Here is a 13,151-nt window from a genome sequence, read left to right as displayed (position 1 = left end):
ATGCAGGAACACTATATTTAGAAATAGAAGAGTTCATAACACAAAATTGATTATGTCTTTGAGGTGATACCAAAGAGAAAGGGGCTATGTCTATGAACAGAGATGATTAGACAAAATTTGTAAAAAATATGGGCCATCAGGAAAGAAATTATTCAGAAGAATCCAGGTAATAAGTCCAAACCCTTAATTTATTTTTACTTTTCAGGAAATGAATACACAACAGTTTCAATCTCACCTTGTTGAGTTAAATATGCTTACAACAGATAAAGTTTTGCTCTCCTTTTCCTGCATGTCTTTTCAACAGTGAAGACTGTTCAACTTACGATTTTTTGTTGCCTCCTAGGGAAAGTCAGACATTTAAAATAACAGAGTAAAAGGGTCTGACCTCCTCCTGGATGCTGAGGCCCGTTCCTCTTTAGTGAGAATCAGTGGATAACTCCACTTATACAGCTGGAGACACCTTGTCCACCTGAGTGCCCTGAGGGGCGTTGCCATCCCACCTCACCTGGCACCTTGGCAGCACCATGGACACCCTGCAGCACAGCACCACACTGTCTGCAGGATGGCTGGGTCCTGAAGCAGATCCGTGCCTGAGCACAGGAGTGCTGGCTGATATTTTGGTGAAAAGGAAGCTTTTTTGAAGGCTTCTTGGTTAAGATGTACTGCTGGAAAAGTGGCGCAGAGAGATGTGTTCATGTCATCCTAAAGAGCTTTCAGACAAACTCCCTCAGCATCCAGGCTCAAATACTGCAGCTATTTCAAAATGCCTCTGCCTCATGCTGTCAGGTGATGAGTTGACCTCTGCTACTTATTTCTTTTTTACCTCTCCTTTCTAATGTAGTGCATCCTGGCAGGACACAAAGCTTTCAGGTGCAGGAAACTCTGACTTCCAGAGAACATATTCTTGCTCTTCATGGGGAATGGACATATGCTATGGCAATAGGAAAAGATTAAATTTTGATAGAAGGGGTGGAAAGGACAAAACAGACATCACGGAGATGGCTTCTAAAATGCCAGGCTGCCAAAAGGAAAGCTGTGGACAGAATGAGAGCACTGCTATTCTTGTCACCACATGAAGGAAGTGGCCAAAAGCAGCATAGCCAGCCCTGGCTCACAGCAGCAATGGACTTTTGATCTTCCCACGGCAGGGCCATGTCCTGGAATCTGGGCACGTGTTGCTGTGTGAGTAAGATGACAAGGAACACAGCATGATCTCAGGCTCACACTACATCTCTTTCACCTAAACCAAACACACGGGCATGTAACATTTTATAAGACTGGCAGTTGGCTTCAGTATGCCAGATCCTAGAAAAGAGGGAGGGAAGAAATAATCTGAAAAGAAAATTGTTCTCAAAGGAAAAATTTTTCATTTTTCTTATTAAAATAGGAACCTTACATCTCCCTGACAGTATCACTTAGAATATTTCACTTGCTAGATTTCAAGTATTCTGACTGCAGAGATTGCATTTTTATAGTTAGAACCACTAAAGTCTTTCCAAGTACGTTTGATAGAACACTTTTAAGAACATTTTTATAGATATTCAAGACACCCATCAAAGTAAAGGATATTCTTTGTTAAGAATAATAATAAAGGATATTCATTGATTCAAGGTGGATTGACAGAAGCATTTAATTTCCATAATCAAAAATCAAAATTAAAATGTTAATTCATATTAAAATACTGATGTGCACAATAACCCTGATGCTTTTAGTAAGTCACCAAATGAGGCTGTCAGGCTGTTGAAATGCTCCCCTCTGAAATATTTTCCTTATGTATAGATCTATTATTTCATTATTTTTCCCAGAGAAAGTCAAGACTTGGGCCAAATATTTTTGCTAGGGGTTTTCTTTCATGCTTTACATGAAAATAAGTTCACTCCTAAAAACAGAACAATTTACACACTGCCATATAGAATGTTTTTCCACTCTCAAGGGAGTTCATCAAATATACAGTTTGCAAATTCATAGTTTTCCTCTGTTTTTATTTAAATGTTAATGCTGCAGTGAGGCTGGGATCACAGAGCTGGGAGAAAGAGGGCAGCAGCTTCAAGGAAATAGAGTTTGATGGATTCAGTACTATAAAGAGCTTTGGCAGCAGGTACTCAACTCAGAAGGATGGTTCAAATTCAGGGACACTTTTAATAATAATCTGAAAAAAACAAGCTAGATAAGAAAGAACACAATTACCACAGAGGATATAGAAAGCCATGGTATTTCCACTTCACAGATGTGTGTGTGTCTTCCACTTCTACTGCTGCCTCTCCTCAATGGGACTGATGATAACCATTTGGATTGGTACTGACATTGTTGCTTTCATGTACCTTTCTTCTACCATCTCTTTTCTAAGACTATTTTTATACAAAGAGATTAAAATTTTTGTGACACCATCATGTTGTCATATGTAAGTACAGTTGTGCCCTTCTGTGGTCTCCTGGCTGCAGGAGATGAAACTAGAAAAGCTTCTTGTCTGCTCATCTACAACAACACAAGTGTTCACACAAACAATAATCTTATATCTTTTTTTGGTTGGTGGTTTTTTTTGGGTTTTTTTTTTTGTTTGTTTGTTTTTTTTGTTTTTTGTTTTTTGTTTCAGATGTAGAGAGATGGATTTCCTCTAAGTGACTGTCCTAGGCATCTGAAAAAGCAGGACTGCACCAACAAACATAAACTACACAAGCATGCACTAAAAAAAAAAAAATAGACGGTGTATTCCTATTTATTTGTCTTTAGGCCTTCCACAGACTACAAACAAACATAGTAGTCTTGGTATTTTACCAAGCTGAGACAAGTGGCAGATAAGTTTGCTGCCCTGATTCTGTATGAACAACTTCTTGTGTTTCCAGCTACTTCTTGCCAGGGACAATCTGTGATCGGCAGCCCAACAGGAAGAAGAATTTCTTCAGAAATTTATAGAGGTGTTTCACCATAAGTTCTGTCAGTATGTAAGATCATACCTACTTATAAACAGGGCAGAATAATAACAAGCATATTCTAGATCATGTAATTAACTTTAAAATTTGAAAGAAAATCTGGAAAAGACCACTTTCTCCACAGACCTGTAAATAAGCAAATTTACTTTGAACTTTTCCAGTAGTTCTAGGGAAATAGGCAGCAAACAAATGGCTCCTGAGTGTTTTAGGTTTTTTAAGGAAAAAAGCCAAAATATAAATCTGGCCTTTTTTTTTTTTTTTAAATTTTGAAATTACTCATAATTAAGAAACAGCAACAGGGTTATAATTTATTAGTGGCTTCTTGTTGACAATCATGCTTTAGTTGCTCTTTAGGAAAAAAACCTCTAAAATGGAATTCTAGCTAAATTAGAATCTTATTTATAGAAATTTAAATAAAAAGAGAAGTCCAGAAAGTGCAAGTCACTTTCAGTACTTCATAACTAGAAAAAAATTAAACACAGTGATTCCAAACTGATTTTTGCTTTTTTGCTTCCATATACCCTCATATAGTTGCAGTTCTGTAGCCTACGATTGTATAAATTCATAGATTCATAGCTAGCTTTTCACCTACTCTGTTAGACAGAAAGACAAAATACATTCCTAAAGGCCCCAGTCCCAATCTGGGAACCAAGGTTAAAACAGAATCTTGAGACACTTTCTCATAGACAAGGTACAGTTAGCATCTAAAGGTGGGGGTCTTCTGAAAAAAGGTGGAACCAAGGAGGGGAATTACCTCATTACCTGTGCTTCTAATTGAGAATGCTTGTCAAGTATGCTAATTTGGTAAACTTATAAAACTGTATTTGCCCTATGTGGGAATTCTTCCATGCTTGCTGCTGAGGCCTCCAGATAAAGACCAGCTTTTGAATTACCTCCTATACTAACATTACCTCAAAAGTGTGTTGTTTTATTTCTACATCTTTAAGGCATCACAGAACTTCAAGTATAGACTAAAATTGGACTGAATTATGATTATGCTGACAAAGAGTCACACTTTTAATCATTGCTGTGCAAATTATGATCCTTGGACCTTTTATCCATGGGTGGTTGAAACTGAAGCCATGGGCACCATCACAGCTGCCATCACAGTTATCACCAGGCTCAAGATGAAGCTTGAAATTAATCACTTTTGCATTGCAAACAAAAGGTTTTTGGTTTTTACATGGCTGCTGTCAAAAAGCTCATCAGGCTACACCAGAACCTGAGTCTTCTGTGTGTCTGTGCATGTTAAAAGGAATGGTGGGAATGATTGAGAAGAAATTAGTAAGTATACAGCTAATACTAAAACACACTTTTAACCCTGTTTCAGGATAAAATATGAAGAAAACAAAATATTAATTTGAACATGATTAGTCATCTCAATCCATAATTTATTCAACTTAAAACAGAGTGATTAAAGGATTATTGGTAAAAGTTGTATAGCTAGGTATTATATTCCATCTGCTCTTAAAAAGTAATTTAGAACAATTTTATACAATTGAACTAGGAATATTTAAACAGGAGACAAAGGAAGAAGTGAGTTAACTATCTGCAGCTTTTCTGTTGCTATTGTCCCATAAAATGAGAATAAAAATGTTCCCTACTTGGATGAATGACACGCATCTCATTTTTGATAAGAGTGTTTCATGTTTAAAGTCTTTTAAGCTTTGTTTCTCATGACCTTTTCTTGTTATTGTATAAAAAACTTGTGGATTACTGCTTGGGGAATGACTCCATAGTGTCCATAGTCAACATTAATGGGCAGACTCATAGCCCAGATTCATACAAACACATGGATTCAGAGTATCTAGATATTTTGAGTTTTGATTTTACTGCCATTTCAGAATTTTTTTAGTTAAGTGTCCTCATCTACCATGCTGGTTTTTATGAAATCCATTTCATATTTCTCCAAAGAGACAGGAAGCTAAATGAGCCTCATCTGCTTCAATAAATAGGCAGTCTAGCAGCTTTTTAGTGTTCTAAAAATAATTCTTGTCAGGATGGGGGTCAGCAACAAAAAGCAACTGATGTGATTATTTCATTAAAATAGAGAAGTCACTCTTTCTAAGATATTAAAAAGAAATCCACATTGGCTTTTCTATCCATTTTTGTTAGGATAACTCATATATATAATCTTGCAATATCTGACTGTGATATTACAGTCAAAAAAGTTTCTGCTAATCCTGTAAAAACTATTTTGTCTTCTTAATATTGCCAGTATCCTTGATAATATGTTAGCAGACTGCCACAATATTTGCTCATTTAGCACGTTGCAGTGTCTGTGTTTGCTTTGTAGGTTGTTGCTGGATAATAATGGAGAAAAGATGAATAAAGGTTTTTCTTAGGAAGTAATGAGCAGTGCCACTCACCTGCCAGTGGAGGATTATATTCCAGATCAAACCAAGGGTCAGCTTATGATTTCCATCCACAATATCTGAGCTCCCTATATTTACCAAATCAACCTATTATAAAAACAAAAAATAAGATTAATAACAAGCATAAGAGGTTGGAAGGAGACAAAAGGGTGGGCTAAGGTAAATCTCTCATTTGGTTTCTATTGTTCCATAAACATACCAATCACATTTTATAAATGGCACAATTAATGTTCTGGAAAAAAACAGCAGTGATCTGGAGTTCCTATTATTCCAGTTACAGCATGTTGTGAAACATAAAATGAAAAGCAATAGTTATAATAACTCAAATATCTTTTATATTAAGCTTTTACAATTACAAATCACACAGACAGAAAAACTACTGCACTCTGCATTATACTACCTTACATAATATAATGTTCTGAATGTTAACACACACATTTCTAGACTCTGTAAGAACCTACAAACCCAAGGCATTATATTTTTAAATTAAAATATAACTTCATTTTCCTCAATAAAATTCTATAATGTATAAAGACATATACAGGATGTGCTCTGGCATACAGATAAAGCAGTGATTGTGATCTAAGCAAGTGTTTTCCACAACTGTTCATCCAGTACTGTTGTTTTCCATACTTTTATCATGCATTTGCAATTTCCTAATGCATCATTATTTACCACCATGGAATTTTCCTTCCTCCACATGGGAAATGATCCTTTACCCTCCCCCACTTTTTAAACTGTCTGAATAAGGAAGCCAAACTTAGGACTATGAATGGAAGACTATAAGCTTTTCTGCACATTTGGATAGAATTATGACTCTAAAATGGGCATCCTTGCTGCTTCATAGATGCAATTTTTCATGGTCAGAACTGATGGTTTTTATTGCAAAGTGTCCCATTCTGTCACAAACTACATTCTGCACTCTCTAGTGCACTTCTGAAGTTATTTGAAGCTACATCTGCAAATTGAATAAAGTTTTCACCCTCAAAGCAAGCTGTTTTATTTTAATTTTTGCGGGTTTTTTTTGAATGCATCTATGTATAGGTCATTTTTACAAACCACAAATTAGACATTTTATCAAGAACTCTAAAACACTTAAAGAGCTCTTTTCTTTAAGAATTCCACATTTTGTACTAAAAGCACATGACACTGGCTGTCTATTCTAACCATCAATGTCTCGGAACATTTCCCAAATGGAATTTAGACTTTACATTCTAGATTTAAAATTTAGTCCCTTTGCAGCAATGACACCCTACAACATTTATTAAGGCAGTGCCTGCATATTCCACAGACCAAATCCATGTTTGGAAGTGCAAGCCTGAACACACAGAGCCCACGTCTGTTTTACTGAAGCAGAGGAACATTGCCCAGTTTGCTACAGGCAGGTCCAAGCCTATACTGGGGCAAACCCCACCCCCCACATCCTCCACGCTCTCCCCTCAATGCTTTCACTTTTCTATAGGAACAAAAAGCCTGTGAAATGGATAGACTGGAAGCAGCAGCATTATTCAGTGTTGCCACACAGATGACTACAGAGCCTCAGAGCAAAGATGGAACATATCAGCAGAAAAATCTAGACTACTCACAGGCTTCAATTCACTTTAGAATAATTGATTTTGCATTCTTGAAGTCCCAGAGAAATAATTTTTCAAATTATTGAAGCTTAAGGAAACTGTTTTAGAGGCAGGCCTTTCGACTTCCTATTGACAAGATACTGTATATCTTTATATATACTGCACCAATTTTTATATAGTTTAAAAGGTTTCCATTACATACATATAATGGCCACTGGATGGCCATTTCAGTTTCTAAAATAATGTTTCTTCTTCTATCGTCTAAAATTGGAATACTCTCTGTTTTCTCCCCGGATTTGAAAGAGACTTTCCAGATTTGTGTTCTGGAAAATGAGTGAAGAGCACCCCTGTGAGTTCATTGGATAGGCACTGAATGCATCAAAAAGTATTTTCTGTGATTATTTGTAACCAGTTATGCAATCAAAACCTTCTTGTATAGAGTGAAATAATGTATTGATGATTTTTTTTCCCCAATAATGTCAAATGTTACACATTTTAAACAATTAGAAGCTTTTCCTTCTACTTATTTACATCAAATACCATCAAATAAAAAGAAAATCAAGCTAGAGGTCTTTATGTCAATCTTATAGGGTCACTTTCATTTATGTACAAATCTTTAGGTGGATTACCTTAGATTTATAAAATCAATAACTTTATTCAACACTTGAAATCAAGCATTAGTGACCTCCTGCAGCTATGAAGAAATCCAATATAATATACAGCACAGAATACATTATCTTTGTTTTGTCACCTCTTACTGTGAGGTTCAAGAAAGTGTTATAGCTTTTTTGAAATTTTGTTCTGGAGAGGAGTTATGATAAAATTAGTTGGCCAGAGGAAATGTCTGCTAAAATTATGGGTCCATTAGAATGCCTGCATAAGGAAGTAATATGAGAATATTTACTCAAGAATGATTCACAGGACACTGGCTTGAAAAATCAATCTTTACAAAGTAGAATTGAAAGTGATATTGATATGATTAGTGTTTTGAATCATGAGAGACAGATGCCTTTGAAACATAATTAAAAATTATTGTAGGAAAAGCCTTGGGTTTTCAGGGTTCATGACTGTCAGAGATTGGGAGTAAATATTTTGATAGGCAGCATCTTGTAACCAGCTATGATTGACTTCTTGTATATCACTTTTAAAAATGCATTTAAAGCACCATTCATTAGCATAAAACCATGCAGGTTGATATGGTTTCAGACACAATCCATTACAGATATATTAGCCAAAATTCACTGGAAGAGGATTTTAAACCCTTTAAAACACATTTGACCCTGATGCTGAATGGGAAAGTATCCAATCCACATTGATAAAGCTGTTTTGACTCCAGTATTTTTATACTATGCACCAAGGTGTTTGATTCAACACCTAAAAAGCATTTTGTGTGCTGTCTACAGGCTGTTCTGAGCCTGTCTGGCTGAATACTTACATTATTTCTCTGCAAAAAGTGGATTGCTTTGTTGACATTGTTCAGAGCATGAACTTTTGTGGAGCCCTTTTCTTTTGTCTACAAAGAAAATAAAACAAATTTGACTGTCCATAATCAGAATGTTGAGTACACTATATGCAAATCACATCTTATATTAAACCTGCAGTTTTTTATTTCATAACTCTATGAGAATAGAATATTAACATACACTGGGATTATGCAGCTACCAACATGAAATAAAATCAATTGTGAAACAAACTGGATCCACAGTTAGAAGGTAATTTTCAGTGAAGGAATCATTAAAATGCATATAAAATTACCTCATTCCAGATTATCATGATTAGTTGTCTTCTGCATGGCACAATTTAAGAACATTGCTATGGCAACTAAACAGATAAGCATCAGTTTGTGTAATATTTATGTACAAGTGTATTATCTCTGGATTTTGATTCTCAGTCTCCCAGCTTTCCTATGAGATTTTGTACTTTCAAATTCCAACCAGGAACACAAGAGAACACATTAGAAAATGTGTGTGACTGTGTCACTTTAGAATTTCCAGGTTAATAAGAGCTAGCTGTTCTCTCTTTTCAGTCAAGTACAATTAGACAAGATGGACCACATGTATGACATTAGAAAACCATTCTAATACTATACACTAAATTCTATACCAGCTAAAATCCAGATATCTAAATGAACTCTGCCTCAGTCTTGTTTCTCAGTGCCACACTTAGTAAGTGCATACAATAAGGTAGAATATTTTAATTTCAGTTATAGGCCTTGCAAAGTGTTACTGCCTAATACAGCTCAGTCACAATGTTTCCTCAATTTCAAATTAAACTGAAACCTATTCAGAACCCTAAAAATAGTTTCCACAGGTCCTCAGCAATGGCAGAAAATGGTGACTATCAACTACTACAATTATCACAACATTAAGACTTCAATATGCAGTAAATGTGTTACAAAGCACATACAAGTTTTTGGCCTGTAAGGCATTCCAGGAGCTCCAGAAGTCTTCGTCCATCTCGAAAATCATTAAAAAGGTCTTCAATGTGACGTCTTCCAAACTGAAATGAAACAATTCCTCTGGTTAGTTCAAATGCCAAAAATAATAATTAACAAAAGATCAGAAAGCTGTAAAAAGCCAGTGTCAGAATACATATGGAATGTAGGACACAAAGTAAAAGAGGAAAATACATTTAAGCTCACAGGATTCTTACACATATATCTGTCTTAAACAGGGTTTTCTTGTTTAAGAGACAATGATGCTTAGTTTATTTCAAGTACATGCCATTATTTCAAACAAATAAGCCAGAATTAAATACTAATATATCTAGAAAACAAAGAAGACTTGGCAATCAAGGTGCAAATCAGGAAAAAAATAGGAAAAATAATTTGAAAAAAAAAACCCAATAAAATAAAAAAGATCTAGAAAACAAAGAAGACTTGGCAATCAAGGTGCAAATCAGGAAAAAAATTAGGAAAAATAATTTGAAAAAAAAAAACAACAATAAAATAAAAAAGAAAAAAAACTCAAAAAACAAACATACAGGAAGTGATATAAAATTTAAGTGCCTAGTATGAGCTCCATGTGTCAGAAAAAAACCCTGGAAGTATACAGAAACAGATAAGCCAGATTTAGTCTAGTCACGATCTTAGAAACAGATCTATGTTCACAGGGCATGGAATTATACTGGATTGTGGCCTTATTTCTCTAAGTGGCTGACAGACAACTCATATTTGGTACCTAGCATCAGTGAAAGATGAAAGAAAATTCTTGTGGCTTTTCCCCATATGACAATGTTAAAAAAAAAAAAAATCACTCTTCCTAAAATTCAAACTAAGTTTCTGATCTAATGCTTTGACTAAAGCATGAAATATTAGAAGATAGACTTAATTTTTATAGTCTAGTCACTGAGCAAGTTTTATGTGCAACTATGAATTTTTAGATATTTTTTTATGTATGAAATATTTTAGATACTTTTGTATGTATGAGAGCTATTGAGAACCACAATAAAAAAGTAGTGATTATTTTGTGCTATACAAAATATTTTCATACACCCACATTTTTTCTAATTTGCAAAGTTTGATGGATGCTTTGATTGATTTGAGAGCAAGTGTCTGTATTCTAATTTTCTAGAATTGATGCCATGCTGACCTATGTTGCACATCTTCCATTTTTACCACAGAGAAACATAAAATTGGGAATCTGTACTACAAAGAGAATATTTGCTTTCCTGTCAGCAATGTTGTTCTGGTACTCACTGCAGCCCTCATTAGAGCTAGCTGGGATTTTATGAAAAACATATTTTGTTAGGAAGTACCAATTCCTTTGGTAGATTACTTGAACAGAGGACAGAATTAAGGACAGTATCCAGTTCTAAATTATTTTTTTCTCATCAACACATAGTTCTGGGTACAGCACTGAACTTGACTGTATTAGCTACTGTGCCATGACCTTTCTCTCTGACTGCTCTTCTGAAATAAATGTTCCTTTCAATTCCTTCAGTTTTTGGTAAGGCCTTTTTTCTGTTTCATGGAATAAACAAATCCACAACATTACAAATTTTCTGCAGGAGTGGGAATCCTTGTTTTCTACACAGTTTTCACACTGTGCACAACCCATTTCAACTAAGCTAATTCCTATTTATTTAACACAAATGATGCCACTTTATTAAATGTCTGAAAACCAGTACTGAACAGATACACATATGATTTACTTGCACTACTCAACACCTTGAATTATCTGTTTAAGTAATAATGCTCAGCAACTCTATTTCCTACCTCACATTTAGTATGAGAAATGGTTTTATAAAAATATTTTACATTATGGGCTGAAAAATCATGTGCCATTATGTAAGTCAAGAAATGGACAGAATTTCTGAAGCTGTAGAACAAATTTAAAATAAAAACAAGCAAGTAAATCAGAGACCTTCCCTAATCTTGCAGAACAAAAGTTATTTTTGCATAGGGGAAACAGAAGTTCCATGCACTTTAAGGGAGCTTTTTCACATTCTTTAGAAAGTTGGAGTGACCAACAGGCCCTTCTGTAACACTGTGAAAGAGTTGTGCCCGCAATGCTACTGGATTTCTCTGGGAGTATAAGCACAATGACATTTTGACAATAGAATAAAATTATACTGGTTTGTATCATACAGCAAAAACAGAACTAGCCGTCATAACTGCCTGTGTCTCTGTCTTTCCTTCTTTTTGCAGCATTTAAGGTACTCATGTTTATGTTGAAATCAATCTAGGCAGTCAAAAATTCTGCTTAAAAAATAATATATTGTTTTGGGATTAGTTTTTTTTTTTTTTGGTAAAGCTTTTAGAAAGAAAATAAAGACACACCACAGTAGTATCCCCAGCAGGACATATTAATTACAAATGTATTACAAGTAAACCTTAAACCAAAAGTTCCATTGATTTTTTAGGGTCTTGGAAGTATACCTTCCATTAATCACAACTAAAAATACACTAAGGCACCTTAAACTACTGCCGCACATATCATTCTAAACCTGAGGAAGGCTGTTTTTCTGGCAATGGGGTAATTATGTCTCCTTCCTCAAACAGATTGAATGTCTCAACTGGATCAGCATTGCAGTAAGTCCTGAGACACAAATGGCTCAAAGTTGCATCAGGTAAATTTATTGTGTCATTGGAAAGTGCCCATTAACTCGAACTTTTGAAAACAGTGAAAAACCAAGCATGGCTTGCCAAACAAATACCTAGTCATTTGTTATACATTCCTGCTGTAAATAAGATTTTTAAAAAACATTTTTAGGTTGTGACCTTAAACTGCTCACCTTTACCTAAGAGAAATGAAAATGTTCAGAAGACTCTCCTCTACCATTTGTTATACATGCTGATTTATTACTCACCCTATGTTACAAACTTATCCAAAACCTAAATTTAAAGAATGTCCAGAATAGCTTCCACCTAAGTTGTTGGTTCTCACTCAACTGTCTTTCTTCAACACCACAGTGATGGGAGAGATGGGGGAAACAAGAAGGAGTACAGGACACAGGAAGGACTAAAGATATTTGATGTGTAGAACAAGATGACTTGTCATCATAAGCAGAAATTCCTTTCTAGAAATATAATAAAACTAAAATCTAAGATAAGACTTTGTTAAAATCTGAATTACTACAAGGACTAGGGATTTAAGTACATGAAAGTTTTATATATAATTTTAATTTACTGTATTTGAGTGAAATAAAGATGAAAACACAAACTTTCATGGTTAACTGATAGAGCTGTTTTCTGCCACAACTTATCTTTACAAAACACAAGGGGACATGAAGGAAATCCAAGGCATCTATTTTAAAAGAAAATTGCCAAAAACCCCCATGATACTTACAGGAAGATAAAATTCCTCTTTTATTGTGGATTAAATTAACCCTCCAACTTAAATTATGACTGAGCAAATTAATTCACAAATTACACTGGTATGGAGAAAAAACCCAAAACGACCCTACACTACACCATGGTCAACTACATAAGCTGTAGTCTTAGAACTATGTGGCACTGTATAAGTAACATGGAGGAAAATGTGGAATTTGCAGTAAAGTCTTCCCCCATGTGTTGTAAGGAAGTGAAGCATACTTAGAATATTCCATGTAGTAACTCAACAGCACGTGTATATTCTAGAATGCTTTCAGTATTAGGAAGATTATATCTCTGACGTGTTCCAAACTCAGACAGGAACTGAAACAATTTAGTGCCAAAGAACAAAAAAAAAAAAAAGAAAAAAATGAAAGAAAAAAAAGAGAAAAATCAGGAAATCTATGTTAATAGACAACTGCATATGCAAATTTTTGGCTTGAATACATTTAGGTATCTC

The 13,151-nt window shown here is 34.9% G+C and overlaps 1 protein-coding gene across 4 annotated transcripts in view; it reads right to left on the bottom strand.

The window, feature by feature from the left end:
- Positions 1 to 13,151, bottom strand: part of DMD (dystrophin) — a 1,159,435-nt gene that overhangs the window by 780,114 nt on the left and 366,170 nt on the right. For all 4 annotated transcript variants that reach the window (XM_039714180.1, XM_039714179.1, XM_039714182.1 and 1 more), the window contains exons 3-5: positions 9,286 to 9,378; positions 8,315 to 8,392; positions 5,300 to 5,392 (exon numbers count right to left, since the gene is read on the bottom strand). In XM_039714180.1, the coding sequence (XP_039570114.1) occupies positions 5,300 to 5,392; positions 8,315 to 8,392; positions 9,286 to 9,378 (264 nt within the window). The remainder of the gene's footprint in view (positions 1 to 5,299; positions 5,393 to 8,314; positions 8,393 to 9,285; positions 9,379 to 13,151) is intronic.

Source organism: Passer montanus, unplaced genomic scaffold (genome assembly GCF_014805655.1).
Source record: "Passer montanus isolate IOZ18808 unplaced genomic scaffold, ASM1480565v1 scaffold3, whole genome shotgun sequence".
Taxonomy (NCBI): Eukaryota; Metazoa; Chordata; class Aves; order Passeriformes; family Passeridae; genus Passer; species Passer montanus.
The sequence above is the reverse complement of the archived record's forward strand: the minus strand, read 5'-3'. Positions and strand labels throughout refer to the sequence as shown.